Source organism: Rhinatrema bivittatum, chromosome 3 (genome assembly GCF_901001135.1).
Source record: "Rhinatrema bivittatum chromosome 3, aRhiBiv1.1, whole genome shotgun sequence".
In the NCBI taxonomy this organism is placed as follows: Eukaryota; Metazoa; Chordata; class Amphibia; order Gymnophiona; family Rhinatrematidae; genus Rhinatrema; species Rhinatrema bivittatum.
The window spans coordinates 33,679,509-33,706,008 of record NC_042617.1 but is presented as its reverse complement, the minus strand read 5'-3'; the positions used below and the strand labels follow the sequence as shown (position 1 = coordinate 33,706,008).

General features: G+C 45.4%; 1 protein-coding gene across 1 annotated transcript in view; it reads right to left on the bottom strand.

Moving 5' to 3' along the window:
- LBR (lamin B receptor) overlaps window positions 1–26,500 on the bottom strand; it is a 183,667-nt gene that overhangs the window by 82,744 nt on the left and 74,423 nt on the right. Inside the window, exons 6-7 of the mRNA XM_029593088.1 lie at window positions 21,537–21,733; window positions 7,660–7,714 (exon numbers count right to left, since the gene is read on the bottom strand). Coding sequence (XP_029448948.1) covers window positions 7,660–7,714; window positions 21,537–21,733 — 252 coding nt within the window. The remainder of the gene's footprint in view (window positions 1–7,659; window positions 7,715–21,536; window positions 21,734–26,500) is intronic.

Genomic DNA, 26,500 nt, shown 5'->3' with positions numbered 1-26,500 from the left:
ATAAGACAAAATCGATTTGGATCTTCATGAAGAATAGGCCCCTGTCGTAACAGATCTCTTTGGACCGGTAACCAGAGAGGAGAGTCCAACAAGCGTCTCCGCAGATCTGCATTACACAGCCTTCTGGGCCAGTTGGGAGCCACCAGAAACACTATCTCCGTGTGCCTCTAGATCCTCCAAGTCAACCTGCCCAACAAGGGCCACGGGGGGTGGGGAGGCATACAGAAGTTTGCCTCTCAACCACTCCTGCACAAGAGCATTGATGCCCAGAGAATTTGGATCTCACCTGCGACTGAAGGAACGAGAAACCTTCGTATTGTGCAATGTCGCTAGCAAGTCTAGATACGGTAGGCCCCAGCAGACCAATATGAGCTGGAATGCTTCATCTGACAATTCCCACTTCCCCTGGATCCAGACTGTCTACTAAGAAAATTGGCTCTCACATTGACTTTGCCCACAATGTGGGAAGTAGAGATCTCCTGAAGATGTACCGCCACCCTATCATGAGCTGGTCTGTTTCTTGCAACATTTGTCTCTTGATGCCTCCCTGGAAATTGATGTAAGCCACTGTCGTCACATTGTCTGACATTACTCAAACTATTTGACCATGCAAGTGGTCGATGAACTGCAAAGCATGACAACCAAATGACGTGCACTTCCAGATGATTGATGCTCCAGACTCCTCTGCACTCTAGTGTCCCTGCACCTTCAACTCCTGACAGTGAGTCCCCCAACCCTGGAGGCTTGCATCTATTGTGAGCACCAGTTGGTCCGGAGCTTGCAAGGAAACTCCCTTCCTTAGATAATCCGCCTAAAACCACCATTGCCAATCTCCACCGGTAACTGAAGCCATATCGAGTAGCTCTGAGATTGTGGACTCCACTGTGCAAGCAGTGTATACTGAAGAGAATGCATATGCGCCTTGCCCATGGAACCACCTCTTTGGTGGCCACCATCAGACAAAGTATCTGCATATAAGACTACAGCGCCGGGCGCACCTGAGCCATCAGCTTCTGAATGTGGATCTCTAGCAGAAAAATCCTGCCTTGCTTCGTGTCGAAATGAACACCGAGATAACTCCAGAATCTGAGACGGCTGTAAATTGCTCTTGACCAAGTTCACCACCCAATATATATATATATTCTACCACCACTATGATATTGGAGAAGGTTCTGGGCGCAGAGGCCTAACTGAAAGGCAGCACTCAAAACTATTAACCTCCCCGCAAAATGGCGAACCGTTGATGCTCCAGTTGAATGTGAATGTGGAGATATGCCTCTGACAAATCCAGAGATGTAAGAAACTCCCCCAACTGTTCTGCCCTTATCACAGAGCATAAGGTTTCCATGTGGAAATGAGTCACTCGCAAATGATGATAAACTCCCTTTAAGTCCAGGATGGGGTGAAAAGAATAAACAAACAAAATAAATGGAATAATGGCCTATATTTTCTTGTGTCTTGGGCACAGGAATCATGGCCCGCAAGCTCAGAAGCCTCGACAACAGTCTCCACTGCCTGCCTCTTTTGCGGGGATCTGCAGGGACACACCATGAAGAAGTCCCAAGGAATGCTGAGAAACTCCAGAGCATACCCATCCTTTATCACCTCCAGAACCCTCTGGGGTCTGACGTGATCCTGACCCACCTCAGATTTAAAAAAAAAAAAAAAAAAAGAGAGAGATAGGTGACTCCCTATCTCCTTTCTCTAGGAGGTGGGTCGGCACACCTTCATTGAGGGAGTCAGGAGGCACCACCATCTGAGCCTTCACCCTGACTGGGCTATCTGGGCTGAAAGGACTGAGACCTATTCAAAGGTCTAGCCCTCTGAAGAGTCAAAAACATCTGAAATCCCTAGCATGGCCTCGCATGCAGAATAAGCGTGGCACCTGCTTCTTATCCTCTGGTAACAGAGGAACCTGGGACTCACCCCACTTATTGGCCTTTTTTCTAACTCAATTCCAAATAAAAGGGATCCTTTAAAAGGCCATTTCGTAAAATCAGACTTTGAAATTGTATCAGCCAACCAATTCTGCAGTCACAGATGACGCCTGGCTGCTTATCACAGAAGCCACCCTCTGGCAGAAATACGGACCATGTCACAGCCCGCATCCGCCAAAAAGGCGGCTGCTGGTTCCATCACTGCCCTGGAAGTCAAACAATCCTGAGATAGAAACAAAGAAGCTCGAGCCACCAAGGAGCAGCAAGAGGCTATCTGCAAACTCATTGCCAATGCCTCAAAGGCATGCTTAAGGACAGCTTTAATTCTCCTAACCTGAGCATCCTTCAATGCTGCTCCCCCTTCTACCGAAATGGTCGTTCGCTTGGTAATGGAACACAACAGTGCATCCACTTTCAGAAAACACAACTGCTCTCTTGCCACTGGATTCGGGGGTACAGACCTTCCAAGATTTGTCCCCCTTTAAAATTAGCTTCTGGAGCGCCCCATTCAAGATCAATCAACTCAAATAGCATCCATAATTGGGAAGAAACATGATGCTTTACGCAAAGTAACCAAAGGGGAATTCTTCTTTGGCTCAGCACCTAGCACTCCTAGTATCTTCAGTGTCTGAGAGATCAGCACTAGCAGCTCATCTCTATGAAAGAAGCACAATATTGTTCTATAAGGTTCCAACCCCAGAGGAATATCCCTATCCTCAAGGGAGTAAGGATTGCTTTCCTCATCCAGGTCATCCAGATCTTCATCAGTGTGACTGCAAAGGACGAGATGCCTTCCAACATTTATCCGCAGCACCAGCCTTGTGGGATTCCGCAGCCTGTGATCCTAAACTTTCAGGTTTGGCCAGCTCTGCGAAACATGCCTGTAGAAAGGCAGTGCAGCCCTTGAGAAAATTCCACCCAAGAGAAAGTGAAAGGGTCCATACCAAAACCAGGGGTTGGTCTGGTGTCCACCGAGTTGCCCTCCCCTCCTGACGAACCAGTTAGGAGAGTCTCAAAACCAGGCAAAACTTCTGACAGATCCCCCTCCGGTTCCCTTCCTGTAACCTGTTGGGAAGAGCCAAGCTCAAAGTCAGTTGGAGAGAACTCACCCTGAAACTCCAAGCAGCATTGACAAATATTAGCGGGGACCCCAGGCTGTCACGCCCGAATGTGGCAAGCAGTAAAAATCGCAAGTACTTAGGCTTCTTTGCTACCAGCATCATGGATAAGGACATCCAGTAGCAGCACGTTCAACAAGCATTTGACAATTGTGCATCCAACAGTATGCCCATACACAGCAAGCCCGGACAGGACGCCCAAAAAACAGACGCCTATATATAGGCAGACAGATGGTGCTATGTGACCCAGAAGACGCAGCAGAAGTTGAACCTAAACGCAGAAGAAGTTGAGCCTAAACCTGCCATCATCAGTGTTCCAAACTCGAAAGGGACAATAGGGCGAGTGCTCGATCGTGAGTCAGAAATGCCCTGGCTTGAACTGTGCCGATTCTGGCCCCAATGAATCCCAGGCATGGCGTTGGGATGAGATGGGAATTGGGTAATTGATAATAAACCCTAGAGACTGCAGCACCACAATGGTCAGATTGAAAGTGCATAGCGCACCCTGCTGAGTAGCACTCTTGACCAGCCAGTCATCGAGATAGGGTAACACGTGTACCCCAACGGAAGAGATGTGCCCCCACAACTACCAGGAACTTGGTGAAAACATGAGGGGCTGACGTAAGGCTGAATGGCAATACTCTACTGGAAGTGTTCCCTGCCCATAACAAAATCAGAGATACTTCCTGTGACCAGGGAAGATCTCGATGTGGGCGTAGGCGTCTTAAGTCAAGGGAGCACAGCCAGTCTCCTTTTTGCAGGAGTGGGATCAGGGATCAGAGACCATCTTGAAATGTTCTTTTTAAAGAAACTTGTTCAAATCTCTTAGGCTGAGAATAGGCCCCCTGTTTTCTTTGGTATCAGGAAATCCCGAGAATAGAACCCCCATCCCTGCTGACGCAGAGGAAGAGGCTCGACCACTCCAGCCATTAGAAAAGCGGAGAGCTCTGTTGAAACTATTTCCTGATAAGTCCACGAAGCCCATGATGGACATGGGGGAGAGTCCGCAGGGACATCCCTGAAGTTTAGCCTGTACCCTTGGCGAACGATGGAGAGAACCCACTGATCTGAGGTAACATGGGGCCAGTGTCTGCAAATAGACACAGCTTGCCCCCAACTGGAGGGCAGGGCGCCGAGGGTAAGGAAGACTGGCTCATGTTCCCCTGCTCCCAGTCAATATCCCATAGCGGGGCTCTGCTGAGGAGCTGGATGAGTCCTGGGGGCCGTCCGGTGCCTGGAGCAACCCTGGGAAGCCACATGTGGCATGCGTGTTCTCGAGACAGGAGGGTAATATTTTCTCTGGCGATAGAAGGACTTCCTAGAGCCCTGTTAGGAGGATTTTCTAACTGAGGATGGTGGGTCAGAGGTACTGGCCAAAAGATACTGAAGGGTCTCATAGTGGTCCTTCAGTAGCGCCACCGCATCCCTGACCCTATCCCTGAAGAGATTCTCCCCCAAGCAGGGCAGATATGCCAGCTTCTCCTAGACCTCCGGTCGAAGGTCCGAGAGCCTGAGCCAGGCCATCCTGTGGGCGCCAATGTCTGCTGCAGCCACCATCTCAAAAACATCATAGGTAGATCTCACCTTGTATTTACCTGCCTCCAGACTCTGCTGTACCACCGCCGAAAGCGTGTCCTGCTGCTGTTGAGGCAGGCACTCTGACAGTTCCTGGACTTGCTTCCACAAGTTCCGTTTGTACTGGGTCATATACAGTTGGTAGGAGGCAATGAGAACGATGAGCATAGCGCCCTGATAGGCTTCCTTCCCAAAGCATCCTATGCTCTCGACCTGGAGCAGAAGAGGCGGGGGTGCGGAAGCGCTTGGCTTTCTTGAGGGCGGACTCCACCACAACAGATTGATGTGTAAGGTGATGCCTCTCAAACCCAAACACTTGTTGTATTAAGTAAATTGCATCTACCTTCCGATTGACCACAGGAATGGTCATGGGGTGTTCCTAGATCCTGAGGAGTAGCTCCTTGAAAATGTCATGGGCTGGGACCGCCCCCTATTTCCTTTGGGGCATCCGCAAACCGGAGGACTTGCAGGATTTTGTGCCAGGTGTCCTCCTCCACGAGAAGTTGAAATGGGATGGCCTCCGCCATCGCCAGGACAGAGCCCGCAAAGGAAAGGCTTTTGGATGGGGGAACCTATGCTTCTTGTCTGGCAGAGACAGTTCTGAGAGAAGGTCGCCTGAGCCATCTGAAGAGGACTCTGAGCTATCATCTCCCCACAGATGATATGGGAGCTCCTCCTCACTAAGGTCCCCTGGGGACCGACATGGAGGGTCCCTAACCAAGCCTCTCGGTTTGGGCACTGAGGACACTTATGGCCCCCAAGGGCATCGACGACCCCACAAACCCCGATGGCCCGGGGGCAGAATTGGGAAATCGCAGCCGTGGAACTAGCGCTCCCACGGCTGTTGTTGGCTACATCGATTCTTCCTCCTTGGAGGACCCGATAATGGGAATCGTTCCGGAGGAGGGCATCAGTGCCCTGGGCACTGGTTGTATCGGAAGTACACCCAAAAGGACATCTAGACGCTCGAGCAGGGGCGCCAAGAGAGACGGCATAGGCTCCAGCACCGGCATGGCAACTGGTGCCAATGGCAACTCAATACCCCGCAGGGCTCGTAGCACCACTAGCTGAACCCTGTGATCCAACTCCTCTTGAAAGTCCACTGAAGAAAGAATGGACTGAGGAGGAGGAGATGGGCACCAAGCCTTCTCGGAGCCTCAAGGCTTGGTGCCCAGCACAGACACCTGTGGAGGAACGCCTGGAACTCCCAGGTCTGATAGAGGCCTCGGCCTCCTCTCCATAGGGTCACGCTGGTGCCGCACCTAACCCGGTGCTTTGCAAAGACTTCGACCGGTGACGATGCTTGCGGGGCTTCCCTCAGTGCTTGGCCCGGTCCTTCTCTGGTGCAGAGGAAGGCGAAAATCCCGATGTCTTGGAATGTTAGAACAACGGAGATGGCCTATCTCTGGCCCCGAGAGAGAGTCCCAATGGAGGAGTGGAGAGGGACGGCACAACTAGTGGCTCCCCGCAGCCTCCCGGTGTCGACGTCCCCAGCGCCGAAGTAGATGAGTCTGACATTTTGCCAAAATGCTTTTCCATCCGGGCGCGATGAACTTCGGGGGTCACTTGATCGCAGAGAGCACACCCCCAGACATCGTGCGATGCCCCCAGGCAGGGGTTACAAACCTCATGCGGATCAGTGATAGACATGGTCCTTGGGCACTGGGGACATAAGTCGAAAACTGGATGATGCCCTAAAAAAACAGCCGGCGAGTGGTCAATGTCCGGTGACATGCCAGTAATCGACCGCAACAAGGGAAAAATTCAACCAACTGGTGGAAGAGGGACCAGGTGCAGAAACTACTGAAAAAATAATGGAAAGACTTTGAAAAAACGAATGAAAGAACAGAGCTCCACTACCACAAGGTGGGAAAAAAAAAAATGAAGAGGGACCTCGCATGGACGCACGGATAGTAGTACACCGGGCTCCATCTTATGATATCACCCACATGTGAGGGGACTACCATCCTGCTTGTCCTATGAGAAATCCCTAAACCCCTCTTCTTGCTATTTTTATTTTTTTTTTAACTCTTTACCTGAGCTCAGCCCATCCCTGCCAAGTACAGATTCAATCTCCGGCTATGGGGAGAGAGGGCTAACATCTTCACTGCCTCGCTCTGCTTCCTGTACCCCCTAGCTTCTCAGCTGATTCTCTCCTGGAAGCTAAGTCCAAGCTGGAAAACCAGCTACTGGACAGAGAGATCACCAGATATCACCTCATGAGAACTCCACTGAGGGAGGGACTACAACTTATCACCTCATGAGAACTCCACTGAATGCAATCTCCAGTAGGGAGATCTACGTCCAACATCTGCTGTAGACAGAGAATACTGGCGGGTATATATATATATATATATATATATATATATATATATATATATATATATATATATATATATACACACACACATACATACACACACACACACACACACACACACCGTGACGTCAGCTTTGCTCCAACTCCATCTGCAGGTAGAGGTGCATATAACCCACTGGTCGTGGATTAACCTGTCTGAATCCTGAGAAAAAAGGAATAATAGGAAACTATATATATTACATTAACTCCCCAATATTGGTCACCAAAAACTCAATGGAGGAGGTCTTCTGCAATGGAAAACAGAATGCTCTCACAGATTAACCGCATATGCAAAAGTACACGTAATAAAATCCAGAGATGGATTGGTGCTAAACTCCACAGGGACATTTTTGATCAAAATTTCAAAATAAGTGTTTTTGGACTAATGATAACAGCAGCAGTTCTTTGATTGAGACATATTTGAGCTATGTTCTGGCTATACCTGTTAATGATAAAATGTATTAAGTGTTTTTATATAAGTGGTTGATCTGTGAGTACACCTGAAATTTTGGACTGTTTTGGGAAACAATAGTCTACCATTTAGCAGCTGAACTTCAGCGATTAAAAACAGTAATCAACTTCAAGCAATGGCCATATTCCAAGCATATACCATTTGTCAGTCTCATCTGATATTTCAAGTTATTCAGTTTTGAGAAAGATACAAACTTACCGTTTATCCTATACTTCAGATTCTTTCCATTTGAGAGTGGCACTCCATCTACAACCTTAGAATAAAGCACAAACATTATAGCTAAATATGGCAGAAATTGCTTTTCTCGGTTGCTAGCATGCATCTTAAAACACAATTAAATATATTCACGGCCTAACCTCAAAGGATACAAAACTATAAAATATATTGTAAATAGTCATATTTTCCCATGTTTTACCTGCCAAAGGTAAAACATACAGATTATGACGACGAAATGCAATGAAAGAACATGCTGGCGGTTTTAATGTCAATCTGTTAAAATTATTTATTCAAAACAGAAGCAAAGAAGCAGCCTCACATTTAAACAGATTCTTTGTCCTCAATATTGGGAGTGACAGAAATGGCATAGAAAAAAAAATTCCATGTATAAATATGTTTTACAGAAGGAATAAATATTTTTAACTGAAGTGTAGGCAGGATACTGATTTTGATCTCTACGCTTAGGTACACAAAAAAGCAATCTCCCTCTGAAAAAGTGCTACTCAGGGATTAAATCAGATGGGTGAAATAAAGGGATGTGTAAAAGGAAAAGCAAATTGTCTAACAACTTTTAAAAAGAAACTAAAGACATGGCTGTTCAGCCAAGCCTTCCCCACTACAAACCCCATTGCCTGATCAAGAATTGTTCCATCACCCACTTATGTATACAAATTTTTCCATATTTTTCATGTATAGTATCTATTAAAGAGGTTGGCTCCTTGCCCCCCTCTTTTGTATATAGTATTTATTTATTTATCTTGTTCACCCCCTCTTTATTTCTTACTTCAAGTTAAGGCATCCTTGTTATAATGTAACTTTTATGCTCCTTTTTCTCTTGTTGATTGGTTAATTATATTGTCTGTTTAGTTCAATGTAAACCGAGTTGATTTGATTTGTATCAAGAAAGTCGGTATATAAAAGCCTTAAATAAATAAATAATAGATATATAGCAATGAAGCATTTTGATACTCAAGATCACATGAAAACGCTCTACAATCTTATTTTATAGCTAGAATCTCAAATTGTGTATGTTTTACTGTACACTACACTTTGGACAGTCCCTACTGGAGCAGGGAAAATGGTTCATAAGTAATTTAAAATAAATACAATAAATATTGTACAGTATAGATATTTCTACATTAGGACCATAACAGTGATTAAAATCTATTCCCAACCATAAGATGAACTGCTAAATCTCCCTTAAAGGATAATCTGATTGCAAATAATCCACACTGAAGTACTAAAAAGCAAAATATAAATCAAAAAAATAAGGGTAATTACCTGTAATTGATATCCCCAATGATCACATGCTGATACACCACATGACCTGTCACATGCCTGGATGGCAGGAGTTTGTGGTTCCCAAATATGTTCTCAGAGACCTCAAACCAATCATGTTTTCAGGATATCCATAATGAACATGCACAAGATAACAATTACATGTGTGGCTTTAATTGTATGTAGATATGTCATATATATATATAGGGACCTTCATTTTCAGGTTTTATTTTATTTTGCCTGGGAATTTCAATGTTATAAGAAAAGAAGTCAATCGAAAAATGGCTGATATCACACACAGGAAAAAATCAGTGGAAAAGTCATTTTTCCACTGATTTCTTTTTTGTTCTAGCACAAATTCCCACACAAAATTAAAAAAAAAATAAAAAATGAAAGCGAAGGTCTCCATGTACATTTCAAGGGATATCCTGAAAACCTGACAGGCTAGATGTTTGAGGGCAGTGTGGAAACTTATCTCTAGAACAGGGGCTCCCAACCTTTTTCAAAGCATGGGCAACTTTTCAACCTCCATAAGTTTTGTAGACATCCACATGCTTCTATTTAATTTTTAAAAGCAGTTAAATCCATATATGGAAAACAATATTAGGTCCATATTCAGAGACATTTAGCCAGATAACTCTAGGAACCACTGCTCTACAACTTTCACAATGCTCATTAAACTACTAGAAGGCAGTAGAACCACCTTTTCTCAGGTCCTTTTGAAAACATGAGAATAACTATCTATGCGTAAGCTATCAACCAGTAGCAAAAAAAAACTGAATAGAAAGAAAAAGATGCTTACTTGTAACAGGTGTTCTCCAAGAACAGCAGGATGCAAGTCCACACAGATATGTGGGCAACAAGTTCATTTTGTTATTTTATTTTTGTTTATGGAGCAGCCTGGAAATAATGGGCCCTAGAAATTGATGGCATTGGAATCGAACCTCAGACTCTGCTGGAAAAATTGACCAAACCTACTGCCGCACTGGGAGTCTAAACAGCAATTGGATGCAAACGTTTAGACTAAACACCATCTTTCATTGAGGCTGAACTCTGTTGGACCGGCAACTCTGCCATGGCTCTATCACAATGAGCTTTGACATGCACATCCAGAGTCAAACCTGCCTGAACATAACAGGATGAGATGCAATATGCTATTCAATTAGAAAGGTGTACTTGGCAATGTCATTTGTAGCTTTGTTGGAGGTCAAAAGAAACAAAAAGCTGGATAGATTTTCTAAGGGTTTCAGCCCACTCCAGATGGGTGGTTAGGCTCTTTTGCAATCCAAATTGTGCAAGGCTTGTTCACATTTGTGCACGTGTTCTGGGAAAAATATTGGTAGGATGATTGATTGGTTAAGGTAGAAGTCTGACACTACCTTATGGGCCGATACAGTTAGGGGCGGTTGAAAGAGGAGCGTTAGTGCCCGGCACGCCCGCATTTGCCGCATGCAAGTTCGGATCACCTACCGCTCGATACTGTATTTAAATGGCATGCAAATGCAAACCGCGTCCAACGCGCGTCCATGAAGCGCAATCCATTTTACTGTATAGGCGCTATAAAGCCTATACAGTAAAATGGATTTTTTTTTTTTTCATCATTCTCCTTTTGAAGCCATGGATTCTGAATCCATGGCTTCAAAACGAGAACGTATGAGTCTTATTAGTACTACATTAAGGTCCCATTCTGTGACTGGTGGTCGTAACAGGGGTTTAAGGTGAATTAAACCTCTCATAAATCTACTGACAAGGGGTTGTGCTGATATCGGTGCATTAAGCTGAGATAGCACTTAAATGTACCCTTACTGACGTGGTCTGGAGACCAGAATCTGAAAGGTGCCAGAGATAGTCTAGTAAAGATGATGTGGGGGGCAGGAAAAGGAGGTCAATACTTCTCTGCGTGCACCACGTGGTGAATCGTTTCCACTTAGAACGATAGAATTTTCATGTGGAAGGTTTACGTGAAGCTACCAGCACTTGAGACACATTAGTTGAAAGATTGAGTGGTTGTAGGATCAAGTCTTCAACATCCAGGACGTTAGAGATAGGGATTGAAGGTTGGGATGGCGCAACCTGCCCTGATCCTGAGTTATGAGAGTGGGAGCTGTACCCAGGCGAATTGGCTCTCTGATCGAAAGGTCGAGAATATGGGAAACCACACTTGTCGAGGCCAATATGGGGCTATGAGTATCATTGCCCCCTTGTCCTGTTGTAGCTTTACTAGAGTTTTGGTTTTTAGCGGTATCGGGGGATACGCGTATAGAAGACCTGAATTCCAGGGGCGAGCAAAGGCGGCCCTGGCGTATTTGCTGGTCCGCTGGTATAGGGAGCAGAATTTCTCCACTTTGTGATTCAGTTCGGATGCAAAGAGGTCTATGGTTGGTTGGCCCCAGTGTTGGAATATTCTGGTCGTTACCAAAGGATCCAGGGACCATTCGTGGGGATGGAACTGACAACTGAGGCGATCTGCAACAACGTTGTGGATGCCTGCCAAATAAGTGGCCCAGAGAAACATGGAATGTGTCAGGGCCCAATCCAAAATCTGTGCAGCTTCTTGACAAAGAATATACGAGCCCGTACCTCCCTGTTTGTTCAGGTACCACGTGGCTACTGTGTTGTCTGTCTGTATAAGAACAGTCTTGTGTGAAAGGCAGTCCTTGAATGCATGTACAGCATAACGTATAGCTCGAAGCTCCAGGAAATTGATTTGAAATGTTGCTTCGAGTTTTGTCCAAGTACTTTGAGTTTGGAGATTGACTATGTGTGCTCCCCAACCTAAGGTGGATACATCTGTATTTAAAGTTACTTGCGGAACTGGTTGTTGGAAGGGTAGGCCTGTGCCTACCAGAGGAGAGATGAACATAGTTGGTGGGTTATTTGAATTGGAGACGACAGTGGTTGAATGGCTTGTATCCACTGTGATCTTAATGTCCATTGGGTTATTCTCATGGCTAATCTGGCCATAGGAGTGACATGAACTGTGGAGGCCATGTGGCCGAGCAGAGTTAGAAACTGATGTGCTGTTGCCTGTTTCTTCGTGCGCAGAGATTTCGCTAATGCGGAGAGTGTCTCTCTGCCCGGTCCTCTGAGAGGAAGGCTCTTGATATTATGGTGTTCAACTCTGCTCCGATGAATTGTAGTAGGCGAGATGGCATGAGGTGTGATTTTTGGTAGTTGATTAGGAATCCCAACGAGTGGAGCAGATTGATTGTGAGCCTGAGAGAAGTGAGAGCTGCTTGCTTTGACTGGCTTCTGATGAGCCAGTCGTCCAGGTAAGGAAAAATGTGTACATTTTCTTTGTGCAAATGAGCAGCTGCTACCGCTAGGCACTTTGTGAATACTCGGGGTGCTGAGGCAAGTCAAATGGCAGAACCTGGTATTGAAAATTCTGATGACCCACCAGAAAACGCAGAAACTTGCGATGAGGAGGGAATATTGGAATGTGAGCGTAAGCGTCTTGTAGCTCCAGAGAACAGAGCCAGTCTCCTACTTGAAGAAGGGGAAGCATGGTGCCTAAGGAGACCATTCTGAATTTTTCTTTCCATAGAAATTTGTTGAAATTATGGAGGTCAAAAATGGGACATAGGCCTCCTGTTTTCTTTGGAATGAGTTAATAATGGGAGTAGAATCCTCTGCCCTGCTGAGGTCGGGGAACTGGTTCCATGGCCCTGGCTCTCAGAAGGGTGGATAATTCTGTGTGCAGGAGAGTGATGTGATCTTTGTGTATCCAAAAGACTTTGGTGGAGAGTCTTTTGGTACTGTGAGAAAATCCAGTTGGTAACCTTGTGCTATAATGGATAGTACCCATTGATCTGTTGTGATGTTTGACCAATTGGGTTGAAAGGAAGAGACCTAACCTCCCACTGACAGATCTGGGATCAGGTTGGTGGAGTGGCTGCTGTCCTCTGGCGGGTTCTCAAAATCCTGATGCAGGGCCCGTCTGAGGCAGAGGTTGAGGCCTAGGTGCCCTTGGTTGCCTAGGCTGACTTCTCTGTGCTGGTCTAGATGCCCTACCACGGGATGCTGGTGGATAATACCTCAGCGGTCGGTAATAGGGTTTTCAGGTGTATTTTCGTACTGTTCTATGTGCAGAAGATGGTGTTTCTGTTAGAACAGCAGAGAGCTGGCGCAGAGTTTCAGAGTGTTCTTTTAATTGTGCCACTGCATCCTGAACCTTGCCTCCAAAAAGGTTGACACCAGCACAAGGCAAATCTGCTAGCTTTTCCTGAACCTCAGGCCTGAGGTGAGAGGCCTTCAGCGAGGCCCACCTATGTGCACTGATTCCAGTTGCAGCCATCCTGGACGAGGTTTCAAAACTATCATAGGCTGCACGGACTTCATATTTGCCTGCTTCTAGGTCCTTGTGTATTATGTCATTTACTGAGTCTTCAAACTGTTGAGGTAAAGTCTCAGATAGTTGTTGCATCTGCTTCCAGAGATTGCGTTGATACTGAGTCATATATAATTGATATGACACTATCCTGGAAACAAGCATTAAGCCTTGAAGACCTTCCTATCCAGAGTGTCTAAGAACTTTTGTTCTTTGCCAAGAGGTGTCGATGAGTGGGGACGTATCCTCTTTGACTTCTTCTGGGCAGATTCTACCACCACAGATTGGTGTGGGAGTTGGGCCTTCTGGTAACCTGGAATATGCTGAACTAGGTAGGTGGCTTCTATCCGCTTGTTCGCCGGTGGGATTGAACATGGGTGCTCCCACAGTCTTGTGCTGCAGGTTAACCAGGACTTCATGGACTGGAATTGCTAAAACCTCCTTAGGAGGATCCACAAACTGCAGAACTTCCAGGGTCTTCTGCCTGGTGTCCTCTTCTGCTACTTGCTGCAAAGGAATTGTCAGCCATCTCCTTTACAAATTTTGAAAAGGAGAGGTCCTCTGGAGGTGACTTCCTCCTTTCTTCAGGTGGGGATGTCTCAGACAGTACATCTTCTGATGAGGAATCCATGTCTCCCTCCTCCCAGGTGTCTGATGAAGGGTGTCGTAGGGGAGTAGAGTGAGGTATGAACAAAGGCATCGATGGCTTTTGCGGTGGCTTCGATGGAGGAGAAATAGGCATCGATGGAGACACCGGAATTCTCAGCCGAAAAATCCCAGATGGCCCTGGAACGGGTTCAGGCATGGGAGAAAGCCTGGAGGCATCGTCTTCACTCACGGGGATTGGTATTTGCAGTGTCGTTGGTTGTATCGGGAGAGCACCGATGAGGGCATCGAGCTTCGAAAGGATTGGTGTGAAGATTGAGAGGTCCGGCGTCGGCATAGATGGTTGAAGGTCTCGGAGAGCGTCTTTAACTGCCTGGCAGATAAAACCATCCAGTTCCTCCCATATAGCTGGTGAGGTCAGAGCAGCTATAGGGGGTGGCAGAGAAGGCGGAACCGGCACTTCCACAGGTCTCTGTGGTAGCTCGGTACCCGGCACTATTACCGGTGAGGAACGCCTTGGAGTGAGAGGCATCGAGGGCATCTATGATTCTTCCACTCAAGACCTTTTCGGCGATGGTTCCTTTGGCATTGAAGGGGTTCCCGGAATCAATGTGACATCGGGTGTCGATGTCCGATGATTATGGCGATGCTTTTCCAGATCTTCGGTGCTTTTCTTCTCAAGCACAGATGTAGATTTTACCGATGACCGGGATGGAGTCTGTGATAATCGGTCACCGGAGCCGTCAGGGCGACGCTTTCGAAAGACTAATTTTTTAGCCACTCCAGCTGGAGATGACTGAGTCGATGTCGACGTCGATAGCATTAACCGAATAAGGAAGAGATGTTCCATCTTCTCCTGACGGGCTCACCTGCCTTTGGCTGTCATTTCGGCACACTGTGGACAGGAGGACACATTATGAGATTCACCCAAGCACAGCACACACTCGACATGCGGGTCGGTGATAGACATAGTGCAAGGGCAATTTTTAAAACCCATTGCCATTATGAAGGCCGGACAGCCGTCGAGGCCTTCTGATAGAAAAATTCTGTTTAACCGGAATCGACCGGGAAAAAACAAGTATTCACCGGCCGGTGCAGACAGGGATGAAATGAGAAATTTTAAACTTTTTTTCTCTTAGTATTTTGTATGAGAAAAGTCACACAGGGCTCCCTCACCGTGATGCTAACTGCAGCACGGAAAAACGAAGACTGAAGGGAGACCCCTGTGGCTTGAGGGATCATGGCATGCTGGGCATGCTCAGTGGGCTCACTGTGCCAGTCAAAAGTTTCTAGAAACTTTGACAAAGTTTTCCGTGATAGGGCTTCATCCAGTTATGTCACCCATATGTGAGGACTATTTATTTATTTATTTAAAATTTTTATATACCGACATTCATCCAGGATATCATATCGGTTCACATTGTAACGCAAAAACAAGCGCACGGCATGGCGCTTTACATTGAACAGTAAAAACATGATAACAAGGCACGGCATGGCGCACGGCAATGTAAAGCGCACGGCATGGCGCTTTACATTGAACAGTAAAAACATGATAACAAGGCATTAACGAGAGATAACAAGGCATTAACGAGACTATCATCCTGCTTGTCCTGGGATAATTAGTCCAACTAGGAATTTCTTTTTTTTCCATTTTGATGCTTTGTGTGCTGCCACTGAGGTTGTTGGTGATTAAGTTACTAACTTTCTCTTTGAAGAAGTGGGCAATCTCATTACATCTGTTTTCTGGTAATGGTGCTTTGTAATCGCTAGAAAGTTTGGTAAGTTTATGCACTATGGAGAACAACATTCTGGGGTTGTGTTGGAATTTATAAATTTTACTTTAATAAAAATCTCTCTTTGCATTATTAATGAGTGGATCAGTGAATGGCATCAGGACTGGTAGAGACCATCGCAGAACCTCAGCACCGATGGAGGATTGGAATTCCTTGCCACAGGGTCCCTTCAGGGTGTCGCGGCAAGCTGGTGCATCCCCATGCATCGATGGGGACCAGAGCCAATGCTTCTTCGTCTTCCCTCGATGCTTAGCCCAGTCTTTCCCTGGTGCCAAGGCCGATGAGGAGGAACCTGATGTCCTTGGCCTGGAGGAGATAGACAATAGTCTGTCTTCAGCACCCCTGTCCTCCAGTGCTGATGGCTCGGATTTCTTTGACCCGAAGAGCTGTTCCATTTTTTGATGGCTCGGATTTCTTTGACCCGAAGAGCTGTTCCATTTTGTTGAGTCAAAGCCGATGTCCCTTCAGGGTCATCTGTGCACATAAGCGGCAACTCCAGACATCTTGTAATGTCCCCAGGTAGAGGACACATATCTATTGCAGATCCATGGTGGACATGGTCCTCGGGCACTATGGGGCATCGCCGAAAACCGGACATGGCCATGTCGGACGAAACAAAAGGGGCATGAATTGAAAACGATGGTGGTGGGGATCAATGACCAGTGGGCACCAATGCACTGCTGCCATGGGGAATTGACTACAAAAGGAAACTTACTGAAATCACCAAAAACCCTAACTAGGAGACACTACTGGAGGGCACTGAGAAGGACCCGGCGACAGAACAAGAAAAAATCCTATGAAAAACCCAAGAAAAAACAGTTTTCCACAAGACCAAAAAAATTGCCAAAGTGAGCTCATTCACACCATGAGATTTACAGCTCTGCGGAAAAAGAGAGACAGTAGAAGGACTTCACATGGACGAGTGGTATAGGGCATGATGGGTATACTCAGTGTGCCTAGTCAAAGTTTGAGAAACTTTGACAAGTTTTCTGCATATGGGGCTCTGTCTGATGATGTCACCCATGTGTGTGAGGCCCACCATCCTGCTTGCCCTCAGAGAAGATATGTGGCCCTTAGGCCATCTCTTGAGAAACAGCCCAGGACCACATCTGGACAGCTTCCTGACACAGGCAGTACAATCCTGTACCTCTCTCTTCTTGTTCACATAAAACATTGCTACCTGACTGGTTGTCTGAATGAGGGCAATTTTGTTGGACGACTGATCTCTGAAAGATCTATACCACCCTTAGGCTCTAGGAAATGTATCTGATGAATCTTTCCCTGAGACAATTTGGGTATGCAGCTTATTTACATGTGCTCCCCAGCACAGGTTAGACACATCCATGATTAGGACAATTTGAGTTGGAGGAATTTGGAAGGAGAGTCACTTGGCTAGATTTGATTATCAGCTACCAGGACTGGAAGTCCGTGAGCTACTGGGTAACCTGGATGCCATCTTGAAGATCCTGAGTTGCTTGAGTCTATTGTGAACATAGAGTCCCTAAGGCTCATCTTATTTGGAGATGTGCCAAGGGTGTTACATGCACTGTTGATGCCATGTGGCCCAACATCTTCAACATGTTCCATGCTAATGTTTGCTGACTCTGTTTTATTTCTTACACTATGGATATCAATTTGATGATCCTTTCCTATGGAAGGCTTTCACTTGAGTCCTATCTAGCAGAACTCCCATAAGTTTCAATTGAGATGACTGGGTTAAATGGGAATTGAGATAATTTTGGGATAATGACAAACTAGCAATTCTAGCACCCAGAAGGTCTTGCTCAATGATTCTATAGCACATCCTTGACACTTGCTCTTGGCCAGGCAATCATCTAGATAGGAAAATACATGCATACCATAATATGCATAGATGCACATCCACCACTGCAAGTCATTTTGTGAACATAAGTGGTGCTAACACTGGGACGACTGGCAGTATGCGATACTGAAAGTGGCATTTCCCTATTAAAAATCTGACATATTTCCTGTGACTTGGAAATATCTTTATGGGTATAAGCATCCTTTACAGTGAGGAAGCATAGCCAATCCCCTTTTTCTATAAAAGGAAATCAAAATGCCCAGAGAAAATATTTTCAATTTTTCCTTTACTAGGAATCTGTTCGACCATATTGGCCTGTAAGAGAATTCCTTTTATTTCAGTTCCTGATGTTGAGAAACAAACCAACAACTTATCAGGAATAATTTGGTGTGGTTTCCAAAAAATGTAATCTGTATCCTTTTTTGATCTGAAGCATAGCACAGTCGTCTTTAATTTGAGCCGTTGCCTCAAACTTATCTCCAAAGAGATTCCTTCCACTGCATGGTATGTCTGCAAGTCTTTCCTGGATATCTTTTCTGAGGTCAGATGTCTGAAGCCATGGAAATTTGCGGGCGCCAATACCTACTGTAGGGACCCTCCATGCCATTTCAAAAACATCTTAGGTCAAACAGACCATGTGTTTTCCTACACTCCATTCTCTTGTCCATTAGGGCAGTGTTTCCCAACTGGTGTGCCTTGAGAAGAGCCATGTATGAAAAGACAAAGCAGTGCCTATCTGCTGCTGCTTCTTTCTCTGCTAGCTCTCTCTTGCAAGACAGGCTAGCATCATCCTATTACTATTGCAGAGGCAAGCCGGCAGAGGAGGAAGCAGCAGCAGGGAAATGCTGCTCAGACTTGTGCTGGTTCTGGGGGGGGGGGGGGGGGGGGGGGGGGGAGAAACAGCTAAACGTGCCAAGTGGGGGTGGGGGTAGGAAAAAATTAATGTGCCATATGGTGCAAAGGAGAGGGAAGGGAAGGTGATTATGCCAGAAAGGAGAGGGGAGGGAAGGTAATGATGGCAGGGGGTGGGAAATGAGGGAAGATTATGAGAAAGTCTAGAGGGGCTAGGTGGATGGACAAGGAAGGTGATATGACAGAGGGTTACAAGCAGAAGGAAGAAAGGTGATGATGCCAGAGGAGAGGGAAGATTAAGATGATTGTGTTATGTTCTGTGTGTCTAGAGTTAGACAGTGGGCCCCTGGGTCGTGGTAAGGGTAGACTCCACCCACAAGGAGAAGCCCTGTGGTTACTCACCACGACAGGCGCAGTCTCAGTGGTGAGTAACCACAGTGATGGACAACAGAGAAATAACTTTATTATACTGCAATGGTACCCGAGGAATGGGTAATGAACTTAGTTCAAGATGTAGGACCTGCAAGCAGGTCTTTTCCTATGATAGCCCGCAGCACAGGATGGTCCTGGAACTATTTCCTCTCAGTGGTGCTTGTGTGGGATATCTCTGGTAGAGGTCCACTGGTGGTGCCAGTGGGTGGATGGTGAGGGGTTGGGGAGAGGGAAGAAAACAAGGTGATGTCAGGAGAAAGGGAAGAGAAGTTAGTAATATTGCCAGAAGGGTGAAGTAAGAGGGAAGAGGAGGTGGTAGTGATGCCATATGGGTGGAGGGAAAGGGAAGGTGTTGATAATACCAGAAGGGTGGAAGGAGAGGGACAATGATGATGCTAGGGTGTGGAGGAGAGAGAAGGCAAGAGAAAAGTGATGAGGTCAGGGGGTGTGGCAGGAGAGGAAAGAAAGGTGATGATACCAGGGTGGTGGGGAAAAAGGAAGAAGGAAGATAGCATTCGGTGATAATGATGCTAGGAGGCTGAAGGAAGAGAAGAGAAGGTGATGAAGCCAGGGGTGGGGAGAAAGGAAGGGGTAGAGGGACAGGGAAGGTGATTATGGCAGAGGTGGGGTGACAGGGAAGACAAGATGATGATTGTGAAGGTGGTGGTGTGCCACGATGAAATGAACCCTGTGCCAGGTGTGCCATGACACAAAAAAGGTTGGGAATCACTGCACTAGGGCATCAATATCTCCCGAGGGAGATGCTTCAACATACCATTCACCTCGTTCAATATGTTTCACATACTCTGACCCATGAAGCATTTGCATACCATTCACCTCTTTCAATATGTTTCACATATTCTGACCCATGAAGCATTCCCTCCACCCATATGGCATCACTATGCGGGCACTGAGCATAGCACTCTGATAAACCTCTCTCCCAATAAGTTAAGGGAATGGGAATCGACAGCACTGCATTCATCTTTTACACCCTCCTCAAGACAAACTGAAAAGAAAACTCTGAGCACTGGTAGAGAGTAGACCCCGGGTTAGGGCACACTCATGGCTCTCTAGCTCCACAAACGCGGCAATAGCACGAGAATAGCAGCAGCATGACCAGTAAGCCACAGAGTCCCTTCCCCAGGGGCACAGAAGAGTGGGTTCTACAACTGATTGAGCAGACATGTTTTGCTTCTTGAATCAGAGCTTTCTGTACACGTTATATTGCATCCAACTTCTTATTTACTGGTGACAAAGAGGAGATTCTCCTACATTCTCATCTATGCCTTCTGCAGAATCTCACTGATGGGTACCACCATGATTTGTCGTTTTGGGGAGAATGGGGCAGGTTTGTCCACAAATTGGAGAATGTCGAGCAATTTTGACCTGGAGTCTTCTTCCTCCTGGAAATCAAAGCAATGGTTTCCACAATTATTTTGCTAAACCTGTAAATGAGTCCTTAAGGAGATTCCACTTGATAGGCATACTCTTAGGAGTACTCTAGACTGCGCCAGGTTGGCGCAGTCTAGAGTACTCCTAAGTTGGCAATTCAATCTGGATTTGATCTGGCCAGAAGACAAGGCCTCAGTGAAGTTGTTCCTTGTCTGTTGGTGTCTAAACCCCAATAAAACTTCTGTGCCTTAGGGAAGCCTCTTCCTCAACCCATGATGCACTGCAAATTGAAACCAGTGTAGCAATTCTTGATGCCAATGCCTCTCCAGGAGCTGGCATCAAGGGCCTTCCACCAGATGCTATCAGTCTCAAGCAGTAGTTGTACCTCCATTTGCAAGGCTGCCAACAATGTTGATATACTGCAGTTCTGTGATGTAATACTGCCTGGATTTCATTCAATTGCTCTTCAAAATATTTTTATTTAATTACATTGCAATCCTATGCCTTGTTAAATAAAAGTTTAAATTAAAAAAAAAAAAAAAGCCAATGCAAATACAGTATGGGAAGCAGGAGGAGTGGTCACATTTTCCTAGGTCACTTGAAGATCAGTGGCTGGCCTTTGGGCCCTTGGAGGCTATTGTGATTCCTGAGATGGATGCAAGAGTAAGCTTCCTCTCTGCAGGTATGCTTCAAGGGATTTAGAGCTCAGCCCAAACCTGCCTGCTCCTGGTATCATGCACAGATGCTTCTTAGCCTTTGTCCGATGCTGGACCACTGAAGCATAATCTTTTGCTTTCATCGGATAAGAAGAGCTAGATGATAGTTTGTTTCCCTTTCCTCTATGGATGCTCAGTATTGAGGGAGATCTACATTTCTTCAATGTCTATACACTGCCAGCAATCGGTGTCATGTAGATGCTGATGGGCTGGATTTACTTTTCCCGATGAATTTCTCCATGAGTTCCAGATGGGGATCTCTATGACTCATCTTCCTGCATGTAGAAAACTTGACATTGTGAAACTATGAGCAAAATTAAAATAAATGTAAAAAGCAGATTGCATGGTAAGAGTTTCTGCCAGAGTCATGAAAGAAAACACACTGACAGTTGAAGCAAATCGGTTGGCATTGTGTTCTCAGTATAGCACAGTTCTATTTCTAGAACTCTTAAGCATGGAGCCCTTAGGAACGCTGCACATCAGGTCAAAGGCACAATCAGTGCAAATTCACAGAAAACACTAATTGGAGAACAGGTTAGTACAAATCTCTTTTTTTTTTTTTCGTGTGGGAGGTGAAGGGAGTTAAACAAAAAGGTCAGCCCAAACTGCTATACAAAAGTGATCAATTAATTTATTACCTTTCCAATTGGAAGTAGGTAGAATAGAGCTTGAGCAAAGAACCACAGAAGAAATACACCAAATACTCTGATATCCCACAAACTCTCAAATGCTGGCAAAGCCAAAGGCAAGATCAGAATGCTGGCATCTTTTTGTTCACAGATCCATAGCAAATAAAAAACAGCGGCGGGCAGCAGAAATATCATGAAGAAAGCTCCTGAAAAGCAATTCATAAAGCCATTTAATTTAAAAAGGCAAGATAAAACATTTCTCAAAAAGATATATAGCTCCACAAAACATAAAATAAAATTATACTCAAACAGGTTAAATAATATTCATTCACCATAATCTCAGAGCAGAAAAAAAAAAAAAAAATCTACAAAGCTAATAAATCTTCAAGGCAATAGGCAATTTGAAATGTTTATGAAGAATATAAAATAGAGTGACACACACTGTATCAGTTTCACTAGACACAGAGAAGTCCACATTAAGAAGTATAATGAGGGGGATGTTAGCTGGGTAATTTTAGCCAGGATATTCAATAAGATTTACCCAGGTAAGTCTGCCACTGAATAAGCACGCCCTTAAAGTTACTCATGTAGCTTTAGGAATGATTTCCCCAGCCAGACTTACCCACCTAAAGTTATATGGATAGCGCTATTTATTACTGGCACTATCCAGATAAATTTAGAAAATGCCCCTAAAATGTCCCTTTGTCCTCCCTCATTTTATCTAGCTAAATTCTATCTGGGTAAAAATTTACTCAGATAGAATTTTGTCAGTCGATGGCAGGAGATTTAATTCTTGGGGTTTGTCTTGAGGTTTAATATCAACCTGAAGAATTATGTACTGCAATAGAAAAGGCTTTTCAGAATAGTTTTTGTGTCAGACTAAGATTTACATTCCTAGAACTTACTAAACATACTGAACACCAAAAACACATCTACACATAGGAAACCATTCTCTGAAAAACCAATGAGAGAAATAAGAAGGAACCAGGATAAGCAAGTTTGTTTACTGTAAATGGTGTTTTCTGTAGATAGCAGGATGAATTAGCCATGCTGTCTAGGACATCCTCCATGCAGCCCTGGGTGGAGCTTCTCTCTAAGAATACAGAGCTTTGACTCTGCGTGCCTGCACAGCTCTTCCTGCATGATTACTGATCCTCCTCAGCCTATAAAATAGTTTATTTAGTGCAGCAAAGGTGAAGAGACTTGTCCAGTGAGGTGGGTGGGTTAGAATGGCTAATTCATCCTATCTACGGAAAACATCGTTTATGGTAAGCAAACCTGCTTTTTTTCTGTCGATATGGTTGTGTCATGCACAATGATGGATACTAAAGTAGGGTGGGAGGGTGCCCACCCCTTGCAGAGGTAATGTTTGTTGTGTGCTCAACCCGCAATGGTCGTGGACAATCAACTTCCTGTCAACCAGCCTAATACTGCTGAACCTACTGCAGCATCCGAAGTTACCTGCTGATCAAGACAGTAGAGCGACGTGAAGGTATGTAGAGATGACCACACGGCTGCTTTACAAATGTCCAGCCACAGTACTTGTGGAGATGTGTAATTGAAGCTGCTATGGCTCTCACTTGATGCACCTTGACTGGATTTGATAGTTTTGCTGAGCGCTTTGAATAATAAAACTGAATGCATTGGGATATCCAATTTGACAAAGTCCTCTTTGCTACCGGTAGACCTGGCACCTTAGAACTGAAAGACACAAAAAGTTGAGAAGTTCGATTTGCTGCATGTGTTCTTCGCTTATAGTAAGCCAAAGCCCTCTTACAGTCCAAGGTGTGGAGGAGTCGCTCCCTCTCATTTTTCTGTGGCCTTGGAAAAAAGGTGGGTAATATGATAATTTGATTCAGATGGAAAGCCGAGATTACCTTTGGTAAGGACGGATGCGTTCTTAAAGTAACTTTATCATGGTGAAATTGCAAGAATGGAAGGTAGTGAACCAAGGCCTGTAGCTCACTAACCCACCTTGCTGAAGTTACTGTGACTAGGAATATTACTTTCCAAGTCAAATATTTCATATGGCTATTGTCCATAGGTTCAAAGGGTGGCAGTATGAGTTGTTCCAATACCAGATTTATGTCCCAGGGAACTGGAGGTTTTGCCATGGGTGGCCTCAATTTTAAGATCCTTTTCATGAAATGCGACACTAGAGAATGGTTGAAAGTGGGAAGACCATTGAATGGGAGAGGATACACCGCTATAGTGCTTCACCTGAACTCTGGCAGATGTTGCCAATCCTGCTTATAGAGCATATGCAAGTACTCCAACAATATTTCCGGTGAACAGGAGAATGGTTCTATACTTTTCTCTTCACACCAGGTCATGTAACGCTGCCAATTGCATTGATAGGCTTCCAAAAGGAAAAACTTTCTAGTCAACACTAGGATATCCTGGATCCCTGTAGGTAACTGAAGGTGGTTTAATACTCTCTTTTCAATCTCCATGCTGTGAGCTGTAGGGAGGAATGCCTAGGGGGCAACAGGGTGCCTCCTTTCTGAGTCAGCATATCCGCATTGTTCCCTAATGAGATAGGACTGATGGATAGTTGAACTAGATAGGCGTACGAAGGGTGTCTTGGCCAGGCCAGAGCAATGAAGATGAGATCCACGATGTCCGTGATGCATTTTTGGATTGTCCGGGATATTAATGGTATTGGGGGATAAGCGTAGAAGAGTCCTCTCATCCATGGAATGAGGAACGCATCTAGGGCCAATTGTTCCTAGCTTGGATAGACTGAGCAAAACATCCGAACCTTCTTGTTGTGTATTGTTGCTACATCCTTGTTGAGAGCCCACTCATGAGGATAGAAGATTCTGCTGAGTCTGCTTTGGCATTTACAACTCCTGGGAGATAATTTTCCTGTAACGATATGGTGCGCACCTCTGCCCGTTCCAGGATTTGAATTGCTTCCCTGCCGAGGATCCAGGAACCTTATCCTCCTTCCTTGTTTATGTAGAACATGGCCACTTGGTTGTTTGTGTGTATCATCATGTTCTTTCCCCGAAGCTGGCCGTGGAATGTGCAGAGGGCATTCTTTATTCTTCTCAGCTCTAGAAGATTTAATGGATTCTTTCTGACGATGACCAATAGACCTTGCATCTTCATGTGCCGTAAATGAGCCCCCCAGCCTTTTGTCAATGCATCTGTGGTCAGAACAATTTGGTGCACCAGTTTGCGGAACAGGGCTCCCATAGTTAAAATTGGTGGGGGACAGCCACCATGTTATGTTTTTCTTCATCACTTGGGTTAGCGTCACCTTCTTGCGCAATGGCTGAGTAAATTGGGACCACTGAGCTTTGAGGCCCCACTGTAGGCGGTGCATATGCAGGTGAGTGTGTGGCATCAGATATATAGTTGCCGCCAAGAGGCCCAGAAGAGTTAGGACCCGACATGCTGAGGGGGCGTAAACATGTTTCAACTGTGAACTAGCGTGCAAAACGTTTGAGCCTTGTCTGCTGGGAGAAAGGCTTGCTCCTATGAACTGGAGAGTATGAGCTGGTTGAAGACTGGACTTTTCGTAATTTATTATGAATCCCAGACTTTCCAAGCAAAGTATCATGTCCATTAAGTATGTGTGAAGAGTGGTCACCTGTGATGATACTAAAAGCCAATCATCCAGATAAAGGAACAGTTAAATTCCCTTTTGCCTCAGGTGGGCCACAGCTACCGCCAAACATTTTGTGAACATTCTCAGGGTAGAAGAGTCCAAAGGGGAAAACTTTGTATTGGTAATACCGCACACTGACCTGGAAACAGTTAGCACCATGAAGAACGCTGCATTGGTATGTGGGAGTAAGCATCCTTGAGATCCTGTGAACACATCCAATTGCTTGGCTGAAGGAATGGCAGAATCAACTTGAGGGATGTCATCTTGAACTTCTCTTTCCAAATTTGCTTGTTGAGGGCCCACAGATCTAGAATCAAGCAGAATGCCGCCCCCCCCCCCAGTTTTCTTTGGAATGAGGAAGCATTGGGAATAGAATCCCTTGTTGCATTGGTGCAGAGGCACTGTTTGGATTGCCTGTTGAAATAGTGAGTCTACTTCCTGTTGCGACAGCTGCGCTTGTACTTGGTCTTGCGTGGAGGGAACAACGTGCAGGAGGGACTGGTTCTTTTTGAAGTTTAATCTATATACCTCATGGATGATGCTTAATATCCAATGGTCCAATGTGATAGCTTCCCAAGAATAGTAAAATTGAGATAGTCTACCTCCTACTGTCAACAGTAGCTGCAGCTGAGCCCCTCTTGAAAACTCTGTTGTAGTTTTTAATTGGTGCCCTGTTATCTTTGCCGACGTTGGCCTCTTGGTCTACTCCTGGATCGCGTCTGGGCGGATGATACACTGGTGGCCAGTAGGTTGTGTACGGTATAAAGGAACGCATTTGGCAATAGGACTTCTTGTACCCTGTGTAATACTTCCTGGTTGAGGAATGTTGTTCTGCCAGGGAAGCCAGGGTCAAGACTGACACGTTCTGCTCTTTGAGCTGAGAAACTGTTTCCCGAAGTTGTCACTGAACAAATTGTCTCCTTTACATGGCAGATCTGCCAGCTTTTCGTGAACGTCTTCATGTATCGCACTGGCCTGTAGCTAGGTTATGTTTCGGGCTGCTATGGATGCAACTGATGTACAGGCTGAGGTTTTGAACACCTCGTACACCATCCGAAGGAGGTGGCACAAGCCTTTTTCTAAATCTGTAAATGGCTGGGATAGGGTGTGGTCTGTTGGACAAGGTGAGATATGTTGCTTTAGGGACTACAAACACTTGTACAAATAATGAATTATGTAAAATTGGTGTTAAATCTTTGCATTCAACATCACCACTTGGAAGGTTTTATGTCCAAATTTGTCCAAGTATCGACTGCCTTTACTGGGAGGAGTATTACAATGTAGGCATGATTTCTTTCACTTTTTCAGCACTGATTTGATGACTACCGAAGCATGGGTCACCTGTACAGCCACATAG